The sequence below is a fragment of the Haliotis rufescens genome, unplaced genomic scaffold, assembly GCF_023055435.1.
Source record: "Haliotis rufescens isolate VD_foot unplaced genomic scaffold, xgHalRufe1.0.p SCAF_2, whole genome shotgun sequence".
NCBI classification, from domain to species: domain Eukaryota; kingdom Metazoa; phylum Mollusca; class Gastropoda; order Lepetellida; family Haliotidae; genus Haliotis; species Haliotis rufescens.
Genome location: NW_025963890.1, coordinates 5,796,382 through 5,823,689, shown reverse-complemented (window position 1 = coordinate 5,823,689; position 27,308 = coordinate 5,796,382). Strand labels below are relative to the sequence as shown.

At 42.5% G+C, this 27,308-nt stretch overlaps 1 protein-coding gene across 1 annotated transcript in view; it reads left to right on the top strand.

The window, feature by feature from the left end:
• Positions 1-27,308, top strand: part of LOC124147918 (jouberin-like) — a 58,512-nt gene that overhangs the window by 6,858 nt on the left and 24,346 nt on the right. Inside the window, exons 4-18 of the mRNA XM_046518768.2 lie at positions 1,685-1,826; positions 3,010-3,208; positions 3,637-3,826; positions 4,387-4,471; positions 5,440-5,638; positions 6,279-6,374; positions 12,274-12,367; positions 12,841-12,936; positions 14,335-14,559; positions 21,906-21,967; positions 22,700-22,834; positions 23,423-23,477; positions 25,277-25,392; positions 26,332-26,500; positions 26,985-27,126. Of these exons, the coding sequence (XP_046374724.2) occupies positions 1,685-1,826; positions 3,010-3,208; positions 3,637-3,826; positions 4,387-4,471; positions 5,440-5,638; positions 6,279-6,374; positions 12,274-12,367; positions 12,841-12,936; positions 14,335-14,559; positions 21,906-21,967; positions 22,700-22,834; positions 23,423-23,477; positions 25,277-25,392; positions 26,332-26,500; positions 26,985-27,126 (2,005 nt within the window). The remainder of the gene's footprint in view (positions 1-1,684; positions 1,827-3,009; positions 3,209-3,636; positions 3,827-4,386; positions 4,472-5,439; positions 5,639-6,278; positions 6,375-12,273; positions 12,368-12,840; positions 12,937-14,334; positions 14,560-21,905; positions 21,968-22,699; positions 22,835-23,422; positions 23,478-25,276; positions 25,393-26,331; positions 26,501-26,984; positions 27,127-27,308) is intronic.

Here is a 27,308-nt window from a genome sequence, read left to right as displayed (position 1 = left end):
ATAGTGTGAGATAGGATAAGTTTAAAAATTGGTAAAATTTACATTATATGGTATATTTATGATACTTATCCCAGCGTTCCCGTTTACCAGTAATTACCAGTTTTTCACCGGTAAAATAAGGCTTGGACCGGTAATCCATGTGACTGCCAGTCCCTGTGGACCGGCAAATGAAGTACCTTATAAATCTTTGTTGTTGAACAAAACATCGGTGATATTCAAGTCGGCTTGTCTGTTACCATCAGGGTTTCCCCGTGTCTATTTCTAGGTTAATTTGTAGTGACATCTCGAAATATGTATTAAAAAAAAGGAAGTTTGTGTGAATGACGTATAGATCTAACTAAGTTACTTCAGAGATGACATCTTTGCACTGAAAATGATGTTGAAAGAATTCAAACCAAATAATTTTCATATGTTTTTTTATTTGATGAAAGTTGGGACTGGCAAAAATTAGGGGGGACTGGTAGTTTTTAGAGATGCCAGTCCACAAGGTCTGGCAGTTTCAAAAGCCAGCGGGAACACTGCTTATCCTATCTCACATGCAAGTTGCCCCCTCGACCATCCCCGCATCACTGCTCCTCAGACCTGTCAGCTATAAGAATAAGAATGATGTGGCAGGAGCCTTAAGCCTTAAGCTACCAATATCTAAAGCAGAGATCAAAAGTATCAACAAACGTAAAATCACCCAAAGATGGCATAACCTCTATCAAAACACAAACACCCAAATCATAAAAATCCTCAAAAAAACCCTTACCAAACCAAAAATCCTCCACCCCTCCAAAACAATCGATAGAATTATCTCCAAACTCCAAACAGGACACACCAAACTAAATAACCATCTCCTAAAAATAAAAAAACACGCAAACGGGAAGTGCCCACACTGCACTCACCCAGAAACAATAGAACACGCACTCCTACATTGCTCCCACTACCACACCCACCGTACAACACTACAAACCCACCTAAACCTAAATAAAGCTCTTACCCTAGAAGCAATCCTAAATCCTCAAAATAAAATAGAAAAATTCAAAGCCCTAGGCATCTACCTAACCAAAACAGACCTAATAAATCGTATCTAAAAATTACCAAACCACCATAAACTAGCATATAAAACAACAAACTCACCTCCACACTCTCCCTTAGTCCCAACCACACCCCCAAGGCATGTATTCCAAATTTCAAAATTTCAAAATTCTATATAAGCAACCACTAAAACCCCCTCACTGGTTGCACACCTTTCGATTCCCTCCAAACTTCACTAAATGGCCCGGCCGGGCCCGTGTGCGAAATACGCTTCAGTCGGAAAGCGCACGTAAAATCTCCTAATATAAGTAAGTAAGTAAGGCAGGAGTTATCAGGTTATCAGGTTGTGCAGGTCGTTAGGGATTACACTGCATGCCCCATTTGTTTGGGTGGTGACCATGGTGATGCTGGGATATGTTTGGGTGAATTGTTTTTAGAAGCTGGAAACTTTTGTTCAAGCACGTTTCCACATCAAAGAAGGAAATGCATACTGTGAGATAGATATATGTTATAAATATAAACTTTATTGTAAAATTTACAATTTCCGTCTTTTATGCATTTGAAACAAACAAGGTGTAAGAAATAGAAGTAATATTTTTGTTCATTATTGTTTAAATTCGTATTAAAGTGCTAGACTGATTGACACATTCCCCTCTGTTTCCAGCTTGAGTTGTTACGGAAGGGGGAGGGGACGGGGCTACACAAAGACAGAGATGATGCCATTGATGCCAACACTTTTGACCCTGACAACTCAAAGAGTGAGAAGAGCAACAAGAGGAGACAGAGGCTGCAGGAAAAGGAGAACAGTAAGCAGCATTAGCATTGAAAGACTAGTCCAAGCGACTAGTTGAAACTTTATTTCTCTAGTCATCAGAGTTTGTAGCTAGTCCTTCTTGAAATGTTACACGTTTACATTTTCAGTCAGTTTTTTTCATTTTAATTTGTAGCATAATTGAAGAATTGTGAACTGGTTCAGAGTTATTGCCCTTATATGCTACTAGTCTGAGGACTACCATCATTGGAATTTTACTTCTCAGCTCAATTTAGTCGGCCTCGGGCTAGCTGACTAGTGTGAATTTCAAAAGCTGAGTAAGTCATGGAAGAGTCGAGAATGTAAAAAGTAAGCCTGAATCTTTCAGATGAAGTATGCTCAAGCACTGGAAACATATTGGTGGATTCCCTTGTATTAACAAGTATTAAATATCTGTTTGCATGGTTAGAATCAGGCTGTATGTTTACGTGTCCTTTGAGAAGTTGTAGAGTCAGTGAAGACGGTTGACTTATGGATTTAGAAACTATTTTCTTTCAATGCAAATCAGATTTGTTTGATAAAGGTCCTGACAGTTGTACCAAGTCATTGCATTGAAAGAATAATGAAGGGGAAATCACTGTCAGCTGTCTTCACAAGAGTTGTTTCTGTTTTTATTCCACTCTGTATTTGCTCCGTGCTCAGTCGTCAGAACACTGCATTAAGAGTCAAAGTCTGGCAGCATATGTTAATACCTGAATTAAACTGTACTAGTACTGACAGCCCAAAATAAACTATTATGAATTGGTACAAATCTACAATCAATATAAACTTTTGATATGGGATAAATATAGAAGTTATTGCATTGTAACTAATTCTTTTTGTTCTGTATATCTTATCACGCTTTATGTTATTCTTCATTGTTAAGGTCAAGTCTTGTATGACTATGAGTCTTAGATAATAATATAAATATATTTGTGGAGCCTACTTCTGTGTTCCATGCCTTGATATTGCTGGTATATTGCTAAAGGTAGCTAAAAACCATACTCACTCACTCACTCACTAACAGGATCGAGTGGTCATCGTATCCCAGGTGTGTGGATCGATGCTCGTGATGTCAATCACTGGATTGTCTGGTCCAGACTCGATTATTTACAGACCGCCGCATATAGCTGGAAAATTGCTGAATGCGGATTTAAACAAAAAAAAAACTTACACACATCCGAAACATTTTGTTACAGATGAGAGTGATAAGGTGAAGAAAGATGGTAAGACAAAGAAGAAGGTTCCCAAAACTCAGGACACAATTGAGATGATTGATGAGACCAAGGAGAAGAAACCAGTAGTGAAGAAGAAGAAGAAGAAAGTAGAACTACCGGTGGAGGAGGTTCCAGAAGAAATACCCTCACCAACAGAGACCACGCCTAAGAAGAAGAAAAAGTGAGACTTTTACAGAAGTTTGTTATTTAATTTCACTTTGACCATGTTGACATTGGCTTTGCATGATGACATTAAAGGTCAGTGTACTGACTAGTGACCCCATGGGGACTCCGGGATAGAATAGGTCCCTGCAACCTATGCTGGTTGTAAGAGGCAACCAAATGGATCGGTGGTCAGGCTCGGTGACTTGGCTGATAGTGTGTGATTGAACCTGGATGGATCATTGTTCACAGTATCAGTCACCAAGGTGATAGAGATGCGAGCAGCATTAAACAAGATATTTCCCCTTTTCCTCCCCCACCACACCCCACCCCCACCACACCCCCACCACACCAACCCCCCCCAAAACAAAAACAAAACAACAATAAAAAACAACCCTACCATGTGTATTGAAATAATCAATGATCGTTGATGCCATCTATCTTCAGAGCCAAGAAGTCTTCAGAAGCAGAGGAGACTATTGAACCAAGCCCTGCTGGGCGGGAGGAGGAGGAACAAACAGAGACAACAGCACTTGTATCACCCAGAGATGGAAAGAAGAAGAAAAAGAAGAAGAAGCCTCCGGATACAGAAGAAGATCCTGAGGCCACAGCAGTGAAGACAGAGGATGAGACTGAGGTTAGTTGTAGCATTGCCGTCAGAGTGTGTTTCTATGTTCTTGATTTGTAACGGAATGTTTAGAATTGTTGTCAATCTGGTTTTTTTAGTGCGTGAATGAGTTTGGTTTAATGCCGCTTTTAACAATATTCCAGTTATATCACGGCGTGTCAGCTTAATGTTGGACGAAAGCCCCAAGTGATGCAGGTCTCAGACAAAAACCACTTCGGTGAAACCCACGAACACGGGTATGGTGCTGACAAACCTAGAAACATAATCGGGGCAAACTGGGATTCGAACCCACAATCATATATTCTGGCGTGCCCAAGGGACGCAACTCTGCGCAGCAAATCGCGGCGCCTTAGACGACTGGGCCACCCTTATTTATTTAGAAGTTGTGATTATAGTGCAATATTGATGTGAACAAATTATGTTTTATCACAGTGATCTATGCTGCAAGATGGTATTATTGAAGCACTAACAACCTGACTAGTCTGCCAGGGTGCTCCCATATTTGAGACATTCTATCGACTAGAGTTTCTCTTGTTTGGTGTTGCTGTATGTAGTTACTGTTTGTCCAGGCAACAGCAGAAGAACCACCTACAGATGAAACATCACCCAGAGCTGAAACTCCTAAGAAGAAGAAAAAGAAGAAGAAGAAAGAAGGTACAACACTTCTATTATTTTGAATTAGTCTTGTCCAAACAAATGTGTGGTTACTGTTCACAGCCACTGTATGCAAATTGTCATTTCTTTTTGAGAAATGATTCCTAAATTCAGGGGAGATAATCCAGATGACACTACATGACTTGCACCTCAGTAGACTTGTTGTTCAACAGAACTGAATGTGGCAGAAGCTGTTACCTGCCCCTTTTTCATGCTAAAACTGTTTCTCAAACTTGCGACCGTGGCCGTGGCCGTGGTCTAGTGGTAGAGTGTCCGCCCGGAGAGCAAAAGCTCCGGGGTTTGCTCCCCGGCGCATCATACCAAAAGATTTTAATAGATGGTACTTGTTACCCTGCCTGACGCTCGGCATTAAGGGGCTAAAAGAAGGACTGGTCGGCTCGGAGTCAGTATACTGTGTCTGAGTGGGGTATTCATGATAAACTGTGGCATGGTATCTCAGTGGGCTAGCATTAATAATCGGCATAAGTCTGGACTAATACAAGCAGCCACACACATACACACGTGCATGCACATCGCTATAAAAGTGCAATAATCTTGGACACGACATTAAACCCCATTTCACTTCACCTCTCAAACTTGCGCTTAGAATGATCTTTATTGTACGTTAGCAAGGAACGTAGCACATAACATGTTGTAGCATTCTGTCCATTTCCAGGTCACTCGGATCCCAGTTGTAGATTGATAAACATTCAAGATTGCAATGCTGCAGATTCTTTAGACAGTCTGCTATTTAAGACGCTAGTCTGAAGTCTGAGTCTATTTAAATTCTGTTAGGTCATGTAAGCTCAGCTAATAATGATCTATCTAATAACAAAATCTTTTGAAAATGATGCTAAGAGTAAGAGTAAGTTTGGATTTGTAGATTCAAAATCTTTTGGCACAGACTGTTTAGATTCCTGTTGAAAGATTATTAATGTTAACAATTCCAATCATTTCTACATCCACAGAGGATGAAATAGTTGCTGCGACTGAGGAGGACGCGGTGGCGGCGCCTGATGTGAAGGACATTGAGGACAGGGGGCAGATCCTGGGTCTGACCGTACACCGCACAGACAAGCTGAAGAATGACTTCCACATCTTGCATCCCATGATCAGAGTACACATGGTGGATGAATCCACGGGCACCTACCTCAAGAAACAGAAGGAGTGAGTCCTTAGAAGTGCAGAAACACAGATCTCCTTGTGCCAAAATAATAACTGCTTCATACAGAATGAGATTTGACATCTATGTTGCTTCAAGCAGAGTGAGGTTTTTCACCTATGTTGCCTCAGGCAGAGTGAGGTTTTACACCTATGTTGCTTCAAGCAGAGTGAGGTTTTACACCTATGTTGCTTTAGGCAGAGTGAGGTTTTACACCTATGTTGCTTCAAGCAGAGTGAGGTTTTACACCTATGATGCTTCAGACAGAGTGAGGTTTTACACTAATGTTGCTTCAAGCAGAATGAGGTTTTACACCTATGTTGCTTCAAGCAGAGTGAGGTTTTACACCAATGTTGCTTCAAGCAGAGTGAGGTTTTACACCAATGTTGCTTCAAGCAGAGTGAGGTTTTAGATCTTTGTTACTTCGAACAGAGGCAGGTTTTGAAGAGTGAGATTGAAGTATTCATGAGCTGCTTGTCAGTCTGGACAGTTCAGATTTGACTTATTTCATACACTGCTACCTGGGGTATCTATTTGTGTGCCTAGAGACATGGAGTTATGAGGACCAGGACGTTGTTTATATTTGCAAACAGTTGACCTTCCCATCATGAATTACATAACGACAAGCGTGATGGTCTGTTCCAGGTCTCGAGCAGTCACATCCTTCTATGAAACCAAGAGTGATAAAGTTAACCACATTCTACCCATCATGACGCAGCCATTTGACTTTAAACAAAGAAAGTAAGTATACAGAATCAATCTTGTACCAACTACCATTACGCTGACACCTGCATAAGGGGAAAATATTTTGTGTGTATGTGAGAAAAGCACAGTACCGATAGTACTGGCAGATAGACTTAAGCATGCTCAAACCTGTATCCCCCATCCTTGAAATTCTGTAGATAAACATGCATATTAGCGTAAAATATGCATAAAATAAACTGAAGAACTCGGAACCACAAGCATGATGAGTGATAGCTTTACAAAACTTGCTACACTCATGCACCATGTGGTGTAGATATGCCGTTTGCTATTTATGATTCCCCCAATTTATTGTGTTTTTATTCCAATTTTATGAATTTAGACTTGAATTGAATGAAAGCAATATCTTAACAATTTTACGACTGTTTTTACTTTTCCATGAAATGTTCCTCCGATGTCAGTCTGGGGCAGTTTTAGAGTCTCTTTTAAAATTATGTTTTATATTCTTATTTCAAGTAAATGGCAAATCAGTACACACTTCAACAAACACAGCTATAAAAGGATTCATAGTAGATGTACCTGTGTTAGAAATTCACCAGGTTTTGAGGGGTCAGCATGCTCCCGACTTTTGTACCTTATCTGTACTGTGTTCCTTAGTTCTGCTGGTAACTACCAGTAAAGGGTAGGGCTGTAGCAATACCTGCCTTTAGAACAATTCAGGATATCCAAATGAGTGAATTGTGCAGTGCTCAAGGACATTCGTCACCACTCGCCCCTTTCCGTAAACTGCAAAAAGACTCATCCCCCTATCGATGAATGTTATGTGCGAAAATGTGACAAACCAATCACAATGCGCGTATGATTTTAAGTTCTTCGTAAAAAAATCCCTCAGAAATAATTTTTGAATTTACATTTGTCTTGCATCTAAAAATATACCCAAGACATAGTTAAATGTGTTCAGTCATACTGTATAATTCTGCACGTCCCGATGTGCTTTAAATTGTATCTGAACTATATATAATACATGGGGAAATAATATGTGAGACATTATCATGATTATGCAACGAGTTGACAATTGTTTAAGGTATGCCCGTTTGCGCTTAGACGGAACCCAGTCGCAAAAATGGCCATGAGAGGGGCACGAGTCGCGGAATAACACGAGTTGGTCACGAATGTGCTCAAGGATACAAAATATTATTAGCCTTCCCAAACTGGAAGATGATTATATCCTTTGTTTATCATTACAGTCTTACTTTCCTACTGTTTTACCTAACCTGAGGCTACACGGTGCTTTTGCTTCCCTACCTTCTACAAACAGACTACTTGAACAGAGAGACAGTTGAAGCAGACTATAGCCCGTGCTCCAATACGCAGGAGTTATCTTCCTTGGCCTGTACTCCCTCATGTTTTTGTCAGTCTGCCTTATGATAGATGTGTGTTTTGGAAGGTCATTTTACCGTAGATTTTGATCAGTTTTTTACTTTTTCTGGTGGTGTTACAGCCATATATCCTTTCCCTGATATTATTATCCACATATTTGAGGCATATTCCTTGTTTAATTCTGATATTTCCGATGACTGTGTAACTTAGCACTTTTCATGCCTTGCTTGCCATCTTGCTTTTCATGTGTCTTGTGTTAAGGAGGTGTGTGTACTTATGTAATTTTTGCTATCATTTATAAATTATTGGTAAATCTCTCATCTATGTGCTTGTAAGTGCCTTTCTGTTATGTATCCTATTATGTTCGCGTAATATGTGTTTGTCGTCTACCAGGCACTCTCCACACTGTGGTTGTGTTTGGGTGTGTAGTGCACCATTAACATTTTATACTGGTAGTCTTATACACTGTTTACATTTTTTGCAGAATGTATTCTATGACTTGTACTTTCTGTTAATGTAACAGGTCGGGCAAAGACCCACATCACCTTTACCCTTACTGCCGACCTTTGTGTTCTTTTGTCAATCGATGCTCTGTTTGCTCTGTTATATCAATTGAAGAATTTGCATCTTACAGAAAGGCTCTCTTGTTAAGCGCTCTAAATAACTTGCTTAACGGAAGATGATGTCAGTTCCTCCTCCATAACCGACCCCTCCTCCACCATCGGAATCGGTCCCCTCACCTCCTGCTATGACATCTACGCCAGAACCATTCGCCTGCTCAGCGCATTGTCTCTTCCACTTCTGGCGACCTGTCGCTTGGCGCCAAGTGCCTTGGGTCCTTGGTTGCGTTCCTGTTCAATCCCATGATTGGTCTTTCTCTCCTGTTAGGCAATGCCTGTCTCCCCTGATTGTCCCCACACTTCTCGTCACCACTCAGATGATGAACAGGATTTCATACCCGATTATGATGAGTCGTCCACTGGCAGTAAACTGGCTACTCTATCATCTCCCCGGTGCTTCTCCCTGGGCAAGGCCCTTCCCCCAGGAGGTCTTGGATTCGTGGGATGTTCTCTCTCCTCCTCCCCACCTTTACTGCCCTCCCAGTTAAATCTTTCTTTTCAGATCTACACTACCCTTTCCACTGTATTGATTTTGCTGACATCTCGCCTCCTGTGGATGAGAACATTTGACATGGGAACGTCTAAGCTAAGTTCATAGGTTTCTGTGACGGATGCTCAACTGGGGCATGTGGATACGGCTCTTCACAACTTAACCCCCTGTCGGTGATGGCCTCAGCAAACTCAGCTATCAAAGACAGTTTAGACAAGAATCCGTCAGAAGCTAGCGAACAATTTCTTTCAGTTTTAGACTGGCAGTAATCACAGCTTTTTCACATGTCTACGTATCTACAGAATTGCCTTGGTTCCATAACCAGTCATTGGGATCGTCACTTGGATCCTCTGTCACAGGTTCTGCCGCAGTTTCGTACCATTCCTCCTCTCACTACCAACCCATTGGAACCTCATTATCGGCCTCCAGATCTTCCGGCTCTGCAGGCCAATGTCGACATTCTGATTACCAAGAATGCAATTGAAGCCCTGGATGCGCCCGGCCATCACACTGGGGTTTTACTCACCTGGCTTACCTCATCAGTCTGGACCTACAGAATTCCTACCTGCATATTCCCATTCATGCAGTGCATCGTTGATTCCTACATTTCATCTTCCCAGTTGAAAGTGCTCCCATTTGGAATTTCCACGGCCCTGTTGTTGTTCCCTTACAAGTATAACCAAGTCCATCATTGCGTTCCTACACAATGGAAGAAGGGGATTCAGTTTGACTCATACATCGACGACTGCATCCTTGGCCACAGTGTCCCGCAGGTCCTTAGAGGGACTTCACCCTTCAACTCCTCCATCGGCTGGTTTGGGTGGTCAACCTGGAGAAATCAGATCTTACTCATTCTCGACACCTCACTTTCATCAGCGGCCTCTTTCCAATGGACCACAACTTGATACAAGTTCCGCCAGAACTATTTGAAGCCATCCAATCCGGGGTCCAGCGACCACTATGTCAACCCCTCAACCTCCGCTAGTGGCAGACTCTCCACGGTCTGTTGACTTCGGCTCAAGATCTTATCTCCAGGGGTTTACTTCAACTACGCACCCTTCAGAAGTTTCTCCTACTGTTTTTGCGTTTAGAGCTGATTGGTACTGACTCTCCTGTTTCTTCAGATCTGGGCCAATTGCATTTCAGGATGTCGCAATGTGTTAGCATACTCCCTCTCCCGACCAGATCCTCCATCTCCCACGCAGTGGATGCATCACCCAGACGCCTTCTGGTTCTTGTGCGACCGCCTGGGCACTCCCATCATACATCTCTTTGCCACTGTGAGCAACCTCCAACTGCGGGTGTATGCCACTCCAGTCCCAGTCCCAGACGGCCTCACGCTGTCCTGGGTCGACTTAAGCATGTTAAGCGTGTATATTTTTCCGCCCCCAGTTCTTCTTTCCCAGGTCATTCACAAAGCAGCCCAGACCAGTCCTCTGAATCGGCTGTTGGTTTTGGTTCCCAAGCCTCCTACAGCTTGCTGGAGAACCTGTGCTGCACCTTCCAACGTGGCAAAATCTACTGCTCAACCCTCACACCAGACAGCCTCATCCAGACTCTGACGTCGACAATCGTTGTGTCTGGCATGTCTCCAAAAGTCCCTGAGGGCTAAGGGTTTGTCGGCCTGAGCCACGTAAGCTGTCGCCAAGGCTCATCGTTCCTCAGCAATACCCTCTATGATGGCGCTCTTTTCAGGATTTCTCGACAGCCAGACACATAGTCTCGTGGAGGCCTCCATCCCCTGGGTGGCTGACTTCTTGTTATTTCTGGCCAGTCCCATCACTTTGCTGGCTGCACTATTGCAATGTACCTAGTGGCTTTGTATTGAAAATCGCTCATGATTCCCATCAGGCCTTGGTGCCTGAACTTTCCGCCATTGTCCAGGGTTTTAGGCTTGTAGATCAGACAAAGAAGTTTTGCCCTCCAGCCTGGGACTTCAGTGTTGTTTTATGAGACTTATGTCTGCTCCTTTTAAGATCTCGCCATTAAGACTTGTTTTCTCACATCCCACCACTGTCGGATATCGTCCGTTCGCATGATGATGTGGAACTCGCCCTATGTCTTTTGGGACCCTCCGTCAATATCTTAAGATGTCCCAGCTTGGATTACAACCAATACAACTGTCCATGCACTGTCCTCTACGGCGTCAGTATTTGCCAGCCATTATCTACGCAACATCTCTGTTGAGGACGTCGAGGGGACTCGGACCTGTCCTGGCCCAGCAGCTGAAAAACCCCTGACCCCATTGCACTATTGACCGTGCCCTGAAAGAGGAATGAGGTCACCTTAGGGCCCACTGGCCCTGTTGGCAACAGCTGCCAAGTTAGGACCCCACCTTGTTTCAGCTCCTCTATAAACATTCTGCGTTTCTGGGTACTGTTCCGCCGATACCTGGTAAAGCATTGGTTCCATATTCCCCCTCTCTCAAGCCAGATGCAGAACACCTTGCTTTTGCCCATTGCCAAGCTATATTCTCTCTACCTTCAGACCATCGTTCTGTTCTGAGAGGGCTTGACATCTCATATCCCCAAGCATGATGAGGATGGAGCCGCTAGCTCATTGCCGCTTGGAGGGAACCTTGCCTGAGACTGTAGCAGTGCGTCCCGCAGTAAGCCCGCCAGTCAGTTGAATAAAGCACTGTGTAGCGTCAGGTTATGGTAAAACATGAGCATTTCTGAATAAATGCAGTGTTTTTATACTTACCTGACGCTACAGCTATAGACCCACCTGGACTGCATCCGCCCTCTCTGCCTTTCTGTTTTGGCACCACTGTCTATGCTGTGCCTGCTGTCATACAGTGACAATATGAAGGAGTAGGGGCCAAGGAGGATAACTCTGGGTATCGGGGCACGGGCTATTGTCTATTTCCACTGTCTCTCTGTTCCAGTACTGTTTGTAAAAGGTAGTTAAGCTTAGGCACTGTCTAGCATCAAGTAAATATAAAAACATTGCATTTATCCCGAAATGCTCATATTTGTAAAACGTTTAATGAAGTTGTTATACAGTAGCTCTTGTATTCAACTTCTGGACAAACTTCCAAATTTCATTGCACATATATTTAAGATCAGACTTCGTCTTCTTGCTTAACCATGCGGTACTGACGTGAATGCACAGACATGCTTACTGGTATACCACTTGCTATGAAATAATATGATTTACTGTACTGGTGGGCCCACGGATGGCCCAGTCGTCTAAGGCGCCGCAATTCTCTGTGCAGAGTAGATCCCTTTGGCTTGCCAGAAATTTGGTCGTGGTTTTGAATTCTGGTTCGGCCGATTATGTTTCTAGGTTTGTCAGCTCTGTACCCGTGCTGAAGGGTTTTATGAAAGTGGTGAACGTCTGAGACCTGCACCACTTCGGGCTGATATAACTGGACTACTGTTACAAGCGGCATGTAACCAAACTCACTCTGTATGGCATGTGTTAGTCATGTATTGCTTGTTCCCAGGTCAACACTGCCAGTGTGGGAGGAACTCCTTGTTTTCAATGAAAACTTCAACTATATTGTACAGAAAGACCTCAAAGTCATTCTTTTCTTTGAAGTAAGTTGACATTCTGTTACACTAAACTTGCTAAGTGTTTGTTCATAATGGGAGTAGATATGTATGACAACAAAACTTCACTGTTTATTTTCATGATAGTTCTAGAAGGAAATCATTGATATATCTGCTTCTGAAATGTGAAGGAAGCATTTCAGTATTGACCCATGCAATGATAATTGTTTTAATCAGACTTATAAGAATAAGATGATTTAAGTGATTTATCAGTTCTTCAAACTGTCATTTTACCCTCTTTGCAACCCAAAAAACTTTCACAAACCCTATCCATTATTTTTATGGCATTGTGCACTTCATTGTCAAAGGCTTCTGTCAAGATAACATGTTGCATCGTCATAATTCCCTTAAATTCACTCCTTTCCTGTTAGTTAACTGTCAATCGAAATGCATTATTTTTGTTTGCAAACTTGGACATCACCATTGACAAATGAACTTATACATTTTCTTTATCCTATTAGCTGCTGGACTTCGTGAGTATGAACACCGCCAGTCGCAAGTACAACAATGAGAAGCAGGAAGGGGGCTGGCATCGAATTGCTTGGGGATTTCTCAAGGTAGGTTGTATACTCCCCAAGGAGCTGAGAATGAAAATCGAGTGCTCACTGATCCATTGACCGGGGTAATAATAGTGTAGCGCTATGAGCATCCACTTGGTGAATAGAATTTGGTGCATTATAAATACACATATTACTAATTTTTTTATTATTTTAGGTCACTGCCATATGTTATTTTAACCTGGTGATATACTGCAGTGCGAGACACCGGTATTGAGTCACTGTAGTTGTTGGAGGTCTTGATGAAACCAGAATCTCAAATGTAGGAAATATGATTTCCTTTACATAATTGTCTTTTGTTCATTATTGGTTGTCATTTTAATGTCTTTGGCACAGTAACTTTGAATTCAATGTTTCATTTATTTTGTGTGTGACATTTATGCATTATAAATCAAATTTTGTGCTGTGGTTTACTTGTCCCTTGTGTCCTACCTACTGAAAGTATCGTAACAGCTTGCAATTGAATATCATTGAGTGACGGGGATAGAAACTAACCAAGAAATTCTACTAGCCCGAATAGTGATAACATATAGCAATACCCTCCAACATTTTTGAAATTCTACTAGCCCGAATAGTGATAACATATAGCAATACCCTCCAACATTTTTGAAATTCTACTAGCCCTTTGAATGCTTAGGATGCATTTACCATTAAACTTGTCTCGGCTAGTGGGCTTATGTTAATTTCTATCCTTGAGTGAACAAGCAAATAAAAAGGCCAAGTTTTTTCGATATAACTTGCTTTTAGCATGTTTAGAACCTACATAAAAAAAGCTATTTCATATAGCAAATGCGACATTCAATAAACTGTAAAACAAACAATATCATATACTAATTCAATCTCATTAAAATCAAATCTTTTTTCTCGCTACCACTAAGCAAAGATCTTAGGACATCCCATCAGGGGTCACATCTTAACGACCTTTCATCTGACCAATCAGAGCATCGCTTACCAGATCATGAAAGTGCGTTCGGAATGTGATTTCTAATCATGCAACCTCGAAAACTTTAACACAGGGTATTCCGAACGATAGTTACGGGTTTAACAACTGAATCCATACAATCTAGACCATCTATTAGCCATTCCAGAATGTTGTTTTGTTCAGGTTTCAAACTTTTAATTGAGAATTCATCAAAATATGTTTCGAAGCATAGTCACCAATTTGAAATTAGTGCCGTAAAGCACGAGAAATCTGCATTCTGATTGGCTAATGTCGACTTCTTGTCAGTCATTCCATTGGTCTGTCAAAGTTCGCGCAAGGACGGTCTGACGTGACCCGTAATGGGATGTCCTCAGATCTTTGTTTAGCGGTAACGAGAACTACGATCTGGTTTTATTGAGATTGTATACTATTTGTACCCATCAACCCAACCCAACCCAACTGGTTATTCAATGCAGATTCACGGCGGTAATGACAAGCTGAACGTGGGCTCCAAGGTACGTCTTCAGCTGTTCCAGCCCCCGAACAGGTTCACCGTGAAACCAGAGAAGATCGAACTGTACCAGTGGTGGTACAGCCTTCCCCGAGTAGCGTACCCCTCCACGCTGTATGTCACTCTCAAGGGCATCACCCCCCCAGACGAGGTGGAGGCAGCAGCCAGATCTATGTTTGCCACTCAAGAGGTAACTGACCCAAACTCGACCTATACAGGTCTCCATGGTGAAGCTGAAATATGATGGACTGTGGTGTAAAAAAGTGTTCACTGACTCCACTCTCCCCATGGGGATTCTGGGTTAGCATAGGTCCCAAGCTACCAGTGCATGTCGTTCAAGGCGACTTAACGGGTCACGTGGTCAGACGCTGTGACTTTGTTGTTTGCGGGTTGTTCAAGGCGACTTAACGGGTCACGTGGTCAGACGCTGTGACTTTGTTGTTTGCGGGTTGTTCAAGGCGACTTAACGGGTCACGTGGTCAGAAGCTGTGACTTTGTTGTTTGCGGGTTGTTGTAGCTCGATGGTGGGGAACGTTGCGGGTAATATCAATCCCTGGATTGTCTGGTCCAGACGTGATTGTTTACAGGCCATTATCATACAGCTAGAATGTTGCAGAGTCTGGCATTAAACACCAAACAAACAATAAAACGCTCACTCACATGAGTCAGTACTCCCGTTTTCAAACACTGGTATGACCATCTCTGAATCTACAAGTTAATGGACCCGTGAAGATCCGGGGTAGAATAGGTCTTCAGCAACCCATGCTTGCCGTAAAAGGCGACTATGCTTGGCGTAAAAGGCGACTAACGGGATCGGGTGGTCAGGCTCGCTGAGTTGGTTGATGCATGTCATTGATCCCAATTGCGTGGATTGATGTTCATGATGTAAATCACTGGATTGTCTGGTCCAGACTTGATTATTTACAGACCGCCGTCATATAGCTGGAATATTGCTGAGTGCGGCGTAAAACAACAAACCAAAAAAAAATACAAGTTAATGGTATTTCAACTTGAGTTTGGTGGTTTAATGGTCTTATAAACTGATTTTAATGGTCTTGTTTCAGGGTATTATGCCTTTAAAATTGCTTCAATTTAAGTAATTTTTTACTTATCCTGCATTACTCCTTAATGCATTCACTGCTTACTTACGACAACTAGAAGGACAGCGCTGCGAAGGTCCTGGGTGAAGAAATAAAGTTGTTGTTCTCAAGTCCCAATCAGTGGCCTTCCGTCGCTGTCCTGTGACCTTGATGACACCTAAGGTCATCTTCACATCACTGCTTGTCGCAGCACAGCTAGGACGTGTCCAAGCGGAGCTCTCCTTTTGGATTAATTTTAGACCTTCAGTTTGTCTACAATCTTAAAAATTGATCTGCGATGGGTGATGTATTCTTTTCATATTACTTTCACCATGTTGTGTAGTTTTATGTGAATTAATTAGGCGTGAAAAGACACTTGTTTTTTTTTCCCGCCAAAATATTGTTGTTCGCCGCCATTTTGAATTGTGTTACAATCGTTTGCCTGCCAAGGTAGTCATATTGTTTACAATTCTCAGCTACGTATGTATAACATATTCTTATGTTCTTAAATATTACTAGCTTTGGCGTAACAGTGAGTTGCGTATACTAAAATTATTGTATACTTTTTCAACTCGTTAAAAATATGGTTGCCGATAGATTAATATCAAATCTACTGCTTTCTTCCAGTCCCGCTTCATCAACAATTCTTTTATTGCGTACCTATGTTTATGCGATTAAATAGTTTTTTGTTGGTATTTTTGGTTTTACATTGAGTTGCGTATATGAACTATTGTATACTCTTGCAACTCGTAGTTTTTGCCGATAGATTATTGTTCAATTCTATGGCATTCTTCCAGTACCGCCTCATCAACAATGGCGTAATTGTGTTTAATTTAAACATATTTTATTGACATATATGGTCAACGGGATTGGGCAAAAGTTATCCAACTTAGGTGGCCCTTTCCCTACTCTATATGTACAGACATTGAATATACATACATATATATATGTAATTGTGTAACTTATGATTGAGCGTGGTATTAATTGTCGTGGGAAAAATCTTACAAAGATTATCATCCACGTTGTTTGGTTTGCGCGCAGATGTGCTCTCCAAACCCTAAATGAAAATATAAATACCCTTGGTTTACATTGGGTTGCGCATACAAAAATATTGTATATCCTTGCAACTCATAAATTTGCCGATAGATTAGTGTTCAAATTCTTCGGCACTCTTCCAGTATTATCTCATCAACAAGGGTTTCATTGCGTAACATACCTTTGAGCATTTTACTAATTGTCGTGGAAAAAACCTTACAAGATTATCATCCAAGATTGGTTGGTTTGCGCGCGGATGTGCTCTCCAATCTCTAAATGTAAATAGCCTTGGTTTACATTGAATTGTGTATATAAAAATATTGTATACCCTTGCAATTCGTATTTTTGCCGATAGATTACTGTTCAATTCTACGGCATTCTTCCAGTACCATTTCTTCAATGGTTTAATTGCGTAACATAATTATGTTTGCTCGGTGTACATATTGTCGTGGAATAATCGCCAAAAGCTCTTTATCCACGGTCATAGGCATGCACGTAGATGTGCTCGCCAAAATTCAAAATGTAATTTTTATGTAAATCTCTAATCCAACGAGTTTACTATATAAAAGCAGATTACTCACAATCATATTTTGCAGTTATTCCGTCGTGAGACGAGAGGAATGTCACTATCGCAGAATAGCGAATGACATATGGTTCTGTCATTACCACCCAACCGTTATTATCGGCAGGTATTATGACGACTGTGATTGCAGAAGTACACCATCCACCGAAATCAACAATACCGGAGGATTTTGTGAGTATCGTAACTGCTCCTATTTTTTCAGCCGCCGGACACTTCCAGATACATGTATGATAATCTGTGACGTCGGCGACAGCACCAGCGTATCGAGATGCTATGATGGGGGTAGATTAGACACAAGCCTTGATCCAGTCAATACTTTTGAGCTTTGTGTCTGATTTATCTGCGCCGAGCGCAGCACTTGACTACAACCAAAGCACTTCTATTACGCAAGCGGCGCACGATCAGCTTAGCGCTGTTCCAACATATCCAGCATAGACCTGCGCCGAGCGCAGCGTCTGACTGATACCCAAGCGCTCCTATCACGCCAGTGACGCAGGATCAGCTTAGCGCTGTTCCAACATATCCAGCATAGACCTTTCTCCGAGCACAGCGTCTGACTGATACCCAAGCGCTCCTATCACGCCAGTGACGCACGATCAGCTTAGCGCTGTTCCAACATTCCAGACCTGCGCTGAGCGCAGCGTCTGCGTATCAATCAAGGTCTCTACAATGACGTTAGCCCAAGGCTTACAGTGTACTCGGTTACGTAACCGGCACATGATCAGCTTAGCACATGTACCCGATTGGGAAGCAGACCATCTCGTGTCAGTAACGCCCTCCCCTGATAACAGGGTAAATAAGAGGGACACCACGAGGTCATTGGAGGAAGCCTTCTCCAAAACTCACATTTGCTCCGTGATTTAAGCGACCAATATCGTCAATGTTTGCAGTGGATCAGAATCTATTAGAGGATAACCCTATCTGATTAGATCACTTCCAAACTATGGTGTTTTTCCTACAGCGTCAGTTTGACCACAGGAAAATTCATCTTGAGACCGTTCTGACGGTGATTACCGTTACACACAAGACTTTATAGCGTTTCCAACTGAGATGCTGGTTTCAAGGGCAGTCTATTACGTCAACTTTGATCATCTACTCCCCTGTTCAACGAACAGATCGCAGACACGCACGTCAAGTTCCCAAAAAGCTTGGAAAGTCCAAGTCAGGGAATTATAAGCCTAGACGCGCGTTTCTCAGGGAAGACCAGCATTCCCTTACTGAGAAAGGGAGTGGCAGAGACAAGTCTCAAGGACGATTTCCTACTTATCGCACTATATCATGGTGTCCGTATAAGGGTAGAGTTAACCCCACCGTTGACCACAGTTTGATTGGGAAAATCCAACATAGACATACTGTTGGTAAGAAGAGCTGTAGAGTGGGTTCACAACCCAGTCTTTACTCCGGGGTTTTATCCTCACACCTACCTGGTACTCATGAAGGACCCAGACAAGATGAGAATGATCCACAATCTCTGTGTTCAACGAACGTTTGATTCTTCATCAGTCTCGACTATCCATCCCAACCGTAGACTTTTCAGGTCCAGTTCATTGGGGTTCACTACCAATGGTAGTATTTCACATTTGACATGTCAGTGACACTTATGGCTATTTACAGGAGTAATGAAGCCAATAACTATCTACACGTGACGAACACTTGGTTCGAGTCGTAGATGGAGGGCGATCTACTGTATCATCAACACATGTCAATAACTGGGATAGACAATCAACGAGGCGAAGTCGGGAGTATTCTCCTTCCTATTGACTTCAGTTCATAGGAGACCTGGTTAAGACAGACCAGGATATCCTATCTGTACCGAGGGACAGATGGCACAAGTTTCTACTTCTTTTGTCATCTACTCTACACCAACCACACACACTTCGCCAGTGGCAAGTGTTGCTAGGGTTAATCACCTCGGCACAGGAGTTAACTAGCATGGGCCGCTTACAACAGCGACCAATTCAATTTTTTTCCTGAACCCTTACATCAGGAGTCAGGATCCACTCAAGGCCATCACTCTACCAACTAAGCTAGAGCCTCAATTTGTGGCGCTGATTTTCCCCGAATACACACCTGTTTGTGGACGTCCCCTTTCAGGGGTGGAGTCTTCACTTACAAGACCAGATAAGCTCAGGGCTATGGCCCGGCGCACAATGGAAGTGGCACATAAACAACTTGGAGTTGGAAGCTTTAATTCTGGCTATATCACATTGGCAGAATCAACTACAGTTAGCCCGACTCGCTATATCCACAGACAACAGCACTGCGGTGTGGTGCCTGTGCAATCGGGGAACAACACACTCCCACTCTCCACTTCTAAGGACATTCAGATTTCTTCCATCTAGTGGATCGGCTGTGACTAAGGTTCATAGTTCAGCACATCCCCGGATGTAGAAACATACTGGCCGATACTTTATCACGTCCAGACAGGGTGGCTCCCACTGAGTGGAAATTTCTCACAGAAGCATTCCAGTTACTGCTTCAGGAATTCAGGCAACCAAACATTGACTTGTTTATTACTTGCCTAGGCCACCAACTCATGACGTATATCTCCCCGTTGCCGGATCCGCAGACTTGGGCGGTGGACGAGTTCAGTATCACTTGGGAAGGGCAAAGAACTAAAACTCTTCTGCCACCACTATAACTTCCCAAGGTGCTACAGGGGATCAAGGAGACAAGGTATCTCGATCTCTCCTTTGGTCGCACCATGGTAACCGGCGAGAGGGTAGTTCGTCAAGCTCGGAAAAATCTAAAACGATTCACTTCCCCTCTCACAGTGGTCCAACCTACTCATCCACCCTCAACAGAAAATTGCCTCACCCAACGTCTGCACGCATGGTTCGTCTTTAAAAGGCGTTTAAGTGCGAAGGGTTATTTCGACACGGGCAGCAAAGCTATAGCTTTAGTTCATCGTTACTCTCCCAGAGACGACGATGACAAGTGGGGATCACTTGAGACTTTTTACAGGGAAGAAAAGAATCAAGACCCTACGATTGCGTCACAATTCCTAGAGGAATACCTCCTACATTGCGTACCCAAAAACACTTGGAAGGTAGCACCATTACTACGTAATTGGCTGCAATTATCTTAGTGTTGGCCGTTTCCGGAAAATCACAGTGTGATTAAGGTCAGGGAACTACAGGCCATATTATGCTCATTCAGGTTTGAGGATCAGAAGGCCAAGTTCCAGCCACCTGATTGGGACTTGAACGTGGTACTTCGAGGTTTGCGAGGGCCCCCTTCGAGCCCCTCATTGCATCCTCATTTTCAAGCTCCTTCCCAGCGCGTGACACCTTCGTTACACTCTCGGTATAGTATAGAGAGCTCCGCGAACGGGCTATCGCTGTGAGGAGCTTGGACATCACCAAGGAAACAATGGTTTCTCTTGGCATTAGCAATGGCGGTACGGGTGAGCGAACTACATGTGGTCGACTCAACCCGGATCCGTTTTGAGCATGGGACGCACGGAACAGGACATCTAGGGTTATGCTGGGATTTTATTGCTAAAATCTACTACCAGGCCAACCCGACCGTTCTTCACCATCCCACCGATATCGACTATTGTGGGAATCGTACATGGTGAAGTTCTCCTGGGCTCGGTGCGAGCAGTTCGAGTTTTCATTCGACGCTCCAAGACAAGGCGTGGTTCGTCCACGACAGAAGTTAGTCGCATAATCGCAAACACCATATCTATATGGTTACGCGCAGTAATCCTTCAGGCCTACGAGATCATCAAACGGAACTCGCCGAGAGCGAATTACCCTCAAGATCTCAAGGTGTCAGCCTTACCAGGGCTCAACACGGCAATTGTGGTTTTGGAACAATCACGGAAGGATATTTCTGGAGATTCGACACATATTTTCGTTAGTCATAACCTTCGCGTTGTGACTCTCGAGGATGTCAAAGACGTTCGAAGTTTGGCCCTCTGGTTGTTATCCTGCAGATTGCCAACCACTGACGCAAATAATGAACTCGCCCTATACAGAGCCAGTCAACTTCCATGTGCAGTCACTCAGTCGCCACCAGTGGAAGAATATTAGACAATCTTGTTTGTCAGCGACGGCTCTATGACGCAGTAAGTAAAGAATTAGCTGAATAGCTATTATTTTCTTTATTACTAAGCGTGTATAGGGAATTTCTCTTTAATTCCTATGTTCAATGTTTTTGATTTTTGAACAACCCTACCGTAATGGCGTTTTTGTCTGAACTGTTCCGCTTCACGGTTTATCGACTAAATGGGGTCGTATTGCAGGGTGTGAATTATTGAGGTTTCTGTATTCTGAAGGTTGACCCACCTCCAAACCGTCCGATACAGATGCATTAAGGAGTAATGCAGGATAAGTAAAAAATTTAGTAAAATCTAAATATTTTTTACATTTGTATACTTATCCTGCATTACTACGCTTAAGGCCCACCCGTCGTTAGACTTGCCTCCCCACTTTGGCTTCAGAAACCTCAAAAGTATGTTTTTCTAAGAGCTTGGGCGACAGGCAGTGATGTGAAGATGACCTTAGGTGTCATCAAGGTCACAGGACAGCGACGGAAGGCCACTGATTGGGACTTGAGAACAACAACTTTATTTCTTCACCCAGGACCTTCGCAGCGCTGTCCTTCTAGTTGTCGTAAGTAAGCAGTGAATGCATTAAGGAGTAATGCAGGATAAGTATACAAATGTAAAAAATATTTAGATTTTACTAAGATTTTTAAGGGTCTTTTACTCGTAACTCAAAGACGCATTTCAGTGGTGTTTTAATGATTTTATAAGCAGTAGTGTGTGCAGCTATCAGCATGATCAGTTCATACATTGTGTGTTTGATTGTTCACATCAAAATTTCCCTGCAGGAGAGGGGGAGGATGACCTATGACGATCTGAAGAAGAGCATGAACTGGTCTTCCAAGAAAAAGTAAGATTTACTCTGACATACATCATATTACATCACACCTGCTTCATCTTTTACAGCAAGGTTTTATCGATTTCATGCAATAAGTAAACATTATTAGCTAAGCATGTTTCCGTTTCATTAATATCATATATTAGGAATACATTTTTTTATTCCTAATATATGATATTAACAATGCGGAAATGCACAAGGTTAATAATCTCTTAATCATATAATATCATTCTTAAAATAATCACTGTTTCAATTATATGTTGAATGAAATGAAATGACCTCAGAAACTGTAGAAATGCAATGATTGAGTGCCAAATGCCAAATGCCAAATGATATCCTTATCTAAATGTACTGGGAGCGTTAGCCACTACCGGTAATTTATTGATCAAGCTGACATTTCATCGATGTATGTGGCTCAAAAGTAGTTAGGGGCGGTCGAGTAGCCTAGTGGTTAAAGCGTTCGCTCGTCAGCCGAAGACCCGAGTTCGATTCCCGACATGGGTACAATGTGTGAAGCCCATTTCTGGCATCCCCCGCCGTGATATTGCTGCAATATTGCTAAAAGCGGCGTAAAACCATACTCACTCACTCACTCACTCACTCAAAATTGTTACGGCTAGGTGGCCTCATTTGCATATTTATCGGATGGCGCCACCAAGTTTATCAGAATGGTTTATTGCATCAGTTGCAGCATCCTTTTTATGATACTTTGAGATTAAATCTGTACCGTTTGCAATGATTCAGACTTGAAGATCGCCGACCTATGACGTCGTGGGCGCGTCTTTTTGGACAGATGTGTCGAATCCCCAACAACCTGATGCTGTCGCTGCCGGCAGGGAGAAAGGGATGCTACGTTCTCAAGTTCTCTCACGATGGGAGGTGAGATGTGGCCTTATCCTATGTAGTTTTGAAAAAAGCTTACAAATGTATTTGTAAAACGGTATATAACTTGGGGGCGTGGGTCTTCCCAGGCACTTGAATTCGCGGTGCCAGAAACCTGGGAATACCCTTCTTGTGGATTTCACCAAAATGGTAAATGTAAAAGGAGGCCTTTCTCCCACATGAAGCTGACATACCATAATAACTGAAATATTGTTCAGATCAGTTCAAACTTGCTCACTATATACGTGGTTTATAATAGGAATTTTGAAATGTAAAGTGTACCAGATAATCAAATACAAATGTCCTCAGTTAGAAGAAGAAAAAATATTATGAATATACGCATGATACAGTATGAAAACACAGTCTGTAATCATTGTAATGATTTCATTAGATTGTAAATTATTTTTACCAAAATGTACACAGGAATCACTTTTTGTTTGACTTGTACTTTTTAGAGATAAGATTTTGGACTCGTGTTATATTTCTACATCTTGATCACGTTGATGTTACAGTGTTATTGCATCATATTATAATATCCTTGATCATTAAGAAGATGTAAACTAAGTGAGGTTTTCTCATTTCCAGGAACCTTGCATGTGCCTGTCAGGACAAGGAGGGATACCCTATATATGTGTACGAGGTGAGTGAAGACTATCACACCCAGGACCAGGTGTCGTACAACCAGGAACAAATACTTGACAATCACCTGGTCATTTGAAATAATTCACCCTCAAGTTAAAGTAATGATGTATAGTAGCATTATTAGGCCCAACCAATTTACTTGGTTGTTTTCAGAATGAGCCTGCCCTATTTTTTCAAAATCAGTTATTAATAATACTAATAAATGCTGTTAGATTGAATTTAGTTTGCCTTTTGTAGGTACTTTTTTGTTGCACTTCTTTTCAACAGTTTTCTGAGAAAGCTAATAAATCAACATTTATTTATCTGGCCTCCAGACTCCTGCATTTCTCCTTAATGCATATTAACTTAGAAGTCGTAATACAGGATAAGTATACAAATGTAAAAAATATTTAGATTTTACTAATTTTTTTAACTTATCCTGCATTACGACGTCTTAAGTTAAAATGCATTAAGGAGTAATGCAGGATAAGTATACAAATGTAAAAAATATTTAGATTTTACTATTTTTTTAAACTTATCCTGCATTATGACGTCTAAGTTAAAATGCGTTAAGGAGTAATGCAGGATAAGTATACAAATGAAAAAATATTAAGATTTTACTAAATTTGATGAATAAGCTGAACTGGGCGCCATTCCTCAAAGTGATCTTAGCGCTAAGGTGATCGTAAGTCCCATACCTTAACATAGGCTTACGATCATCGTAAGATCACTTTGGGGAACGGGGCCCTGGCCTTACACATGCATGTATATGATTCCTGCTAATGTTGACTGTGTGGTGCCAATGTTGACTGTGTGGTGCTAATGTTGACTGTGTGGTGCTAATGTTGACTGTGTGGTGCTAATGTTGACTGTGTGGTGCTAATGTTGACTGTGTGGTGCTAATGTTGACTGTGTGGTGCTAATGTTGACTGTGTGGTGCTAATGTTGACTGTGTGGTGCTAATGTTGACTGTCTGGGGCTAATGTTGACTGTGTGGTGCTAATGTTGACTGTGTGGTGCTAACGTTGACTGTGTGGTGCCAACGTTGACTGTGTGGTGCTAATGTTGACTGTGTGCTAATGTTGACTGTGTGGTGCTAATGTTGACTGTGTGGTGCTAACGTTGACTGTGTGGTGCCAACGTTGACTGTGTGGTGCCAACGTTGACTGTGTGGTGCTAATGTTGACTGTGTGGTGCTAATGTTGACTGTGTGGTGCTAATGTTGACTGTGTGGTGCTAATGTTGACTGTGTGGTGCCAATGTTGACTGTGTGGTGCTAATGTTGACTGTGTGGTGCTAATGTTGACTGTGTGGTGCTAACGTTGACTGTGTGGTGCCAACGTTGACTGTGTGGTGCTAATGTTGACTGTGTGCTAATGTTGACTGTGTGGTGCTAATGTTGACTGTGTGGTGCTAACGTTGACTGTGTGGTGCCAACGTTGACTGTGTGGTGCCAACGTTGACTGTGTGGTGCTAATGTTGACTGTGTGGTGCTAATGTTGACTGTGTGCTGCTAATGTTGACTGTGTGGTGCCAATGTTGACTGTGTGGTGCCAATGTTGACTGTGTGGTGCTAATGTTGACTGTGTGGTGCTAATGTTGACTGTGTGGTGCTAACGTTGACTGTGTGGTGCCAACGTTGACTGTGTGGAGCTAATGTTGACTGTGTGGTGCTAATGTTGACTGTGTGGTGCTAATGTTGACTGTGTGGTGCTAATGTTGACTGTGTGGTGCCAATGTTGACTGTGTGGTGCTAATGTTGACTGTGTGGTGCTAATGTTGACTGTGTGGTGCTAATGTTGACTGTGTGGTTTCCAGATTCCCTCTGGTACACTGAGAGGGGAGTTTTCAGGTCATTTCGGCATCATCTATGACCTGGCCTGGTCCAAGAAGGACACCCACCTGTTGTCAGCAGCCTCCGATGGAACCGCCAGGTAGGGACCTCTGGGATACCGTGTACCACTTGCGGATCCAGAGGAATATCTTTTGGCAGACACCTAACATTTCAACCAATCATATGTTTTTGTTCACTTCCCGGCTTGGGTAAAGTGACAACAGCTGTTAATATACCAGTGAGATATAATCTGTGACTTGAGTACATAAACATATCTCCACATTTTGGTATAATACTGTAAATTCTAATGAATGTAGTCAGAAAACCAAATTCCTTCAGACTTCAGGTCTGGCAAAGGGGGTGCTGATAGTATTGCCTGTTGTTCAATATGACAAGCATTTCTTAACATTGAGGGGTGGGGGTGTTGTAGCCTTGCGGTTAAAGCGTTTGCTTGCCACATCAACAATCTCACTAAAATTGGATCTTAGTTCTCGCCACCGCCAAACAAAGATCTGAGGACATCCCATAAGGGGTCACATCAGAACGACATTTCATCCAACCAATCAGAGCATCACTTACCAGATCATGAAAGTGACAGTCGGAATGTGATTTCTAATCATGCAACCTAGAAAACTTTAACACGGGGTATTACGAACAACAGTTACGGGCTTAACGACTGAATCCATAAAATCTAGACCATCTTTTAGCCATTCCAAATTTTTAATTGAGAATTGCGCAAAATATGTTTTGAAGCGTAATCGCCAATTTAAAATTAGTGCCATAAAACACAAGAAATGTGCTTTCTGATTGGCCAATATCGACCTCTTGTCAGTCATTCCATTGGTTTAATACCTAATTACAACATGTGAATCCCATTTCTGTTATCCCCTGCCATGTCATTGCCAGAATATATTTATAACAGCGTAAAACCAACTCACATTATCCATGGAAATTGGCCTGAATCTTCTGGACAGTTTGAGAGAGCAGTGTTGTTGCCTTCGTACATAAGTGTGTGATATGTTATTTATGGATTCTCCAGAGTGTGGCATCTGAAGAACTTTGGAGGGTCCTCCGATAAGCTGCTGCCTCACCCCGCCTTCGTGTACAGCGCCCAGTTCCACCCCCGTGTCGACGACATCGTAGTGACAGGCGGCTATGACCAGGTGCTGCGAGTGTGGGACATTCACGGAGACGAACCACATGGACATGTCAGTACTGATTAATACATCACATAGTGTACTAGTAGTACATTAGATCCCAGTGGGAGTGTAGTGTTGAGTGGTCAGTAATAGTGGGTTGCTAGAGGGAACCCCAGTGAAGATGCGGGATAGAACAGGTCTTCAGCAACCCATACTTGTCGTAAGAGGCGACTATGCTTGTCGTAAAAGACGGGATAGGGTGGTCAGGCTTGCTGACTTGGTTGATGCATGTCATTGATCCCAACTGTGTGGATCGATGCGAATGATGTCAATCGATGGTCATGATTATTACCCAGCTGCACATATATAGCTGGAATGTTGCTGAGTGTGGTGTTCAACAACAAATAAAAACAAATAACGAGATTCAGTCTTCAGGCTAGTGTCGTAAGTCCAGGCTGAAAATTAATATATCATGTTTAATTCATCATGTTTGATAATATTTGACAAGTTAGTAATTACAGTGTCTGTAACATGTATTTGTGTATTCCTCCAGTTGATGCAGGAGATTGAGAACCACCATGGCCACATCAACAGCCTGTGTTTTGATGAGGAGGGACAGAAGATGTACTCCGCTGACAGTTCTGGAGCTGTCTTCATCTGGAATGTCTACGTCACGGAGCAGGAATCTCGCCGAGGTATCTCACTTTGATAGCCTTGACTTGAAAAGGATCAGGGGCGGTCGGGTAGCCTAGTGGTTAAAGCTTTCGCTCGGCATGTGGAAGACCCGGGTTCGATTCCCAACATGGGTACAATGTGTGAAGCCCATTTCTGGTGTCCCCCACCATGATATTGCTGGAATATTGCTAAAAGCGATGTA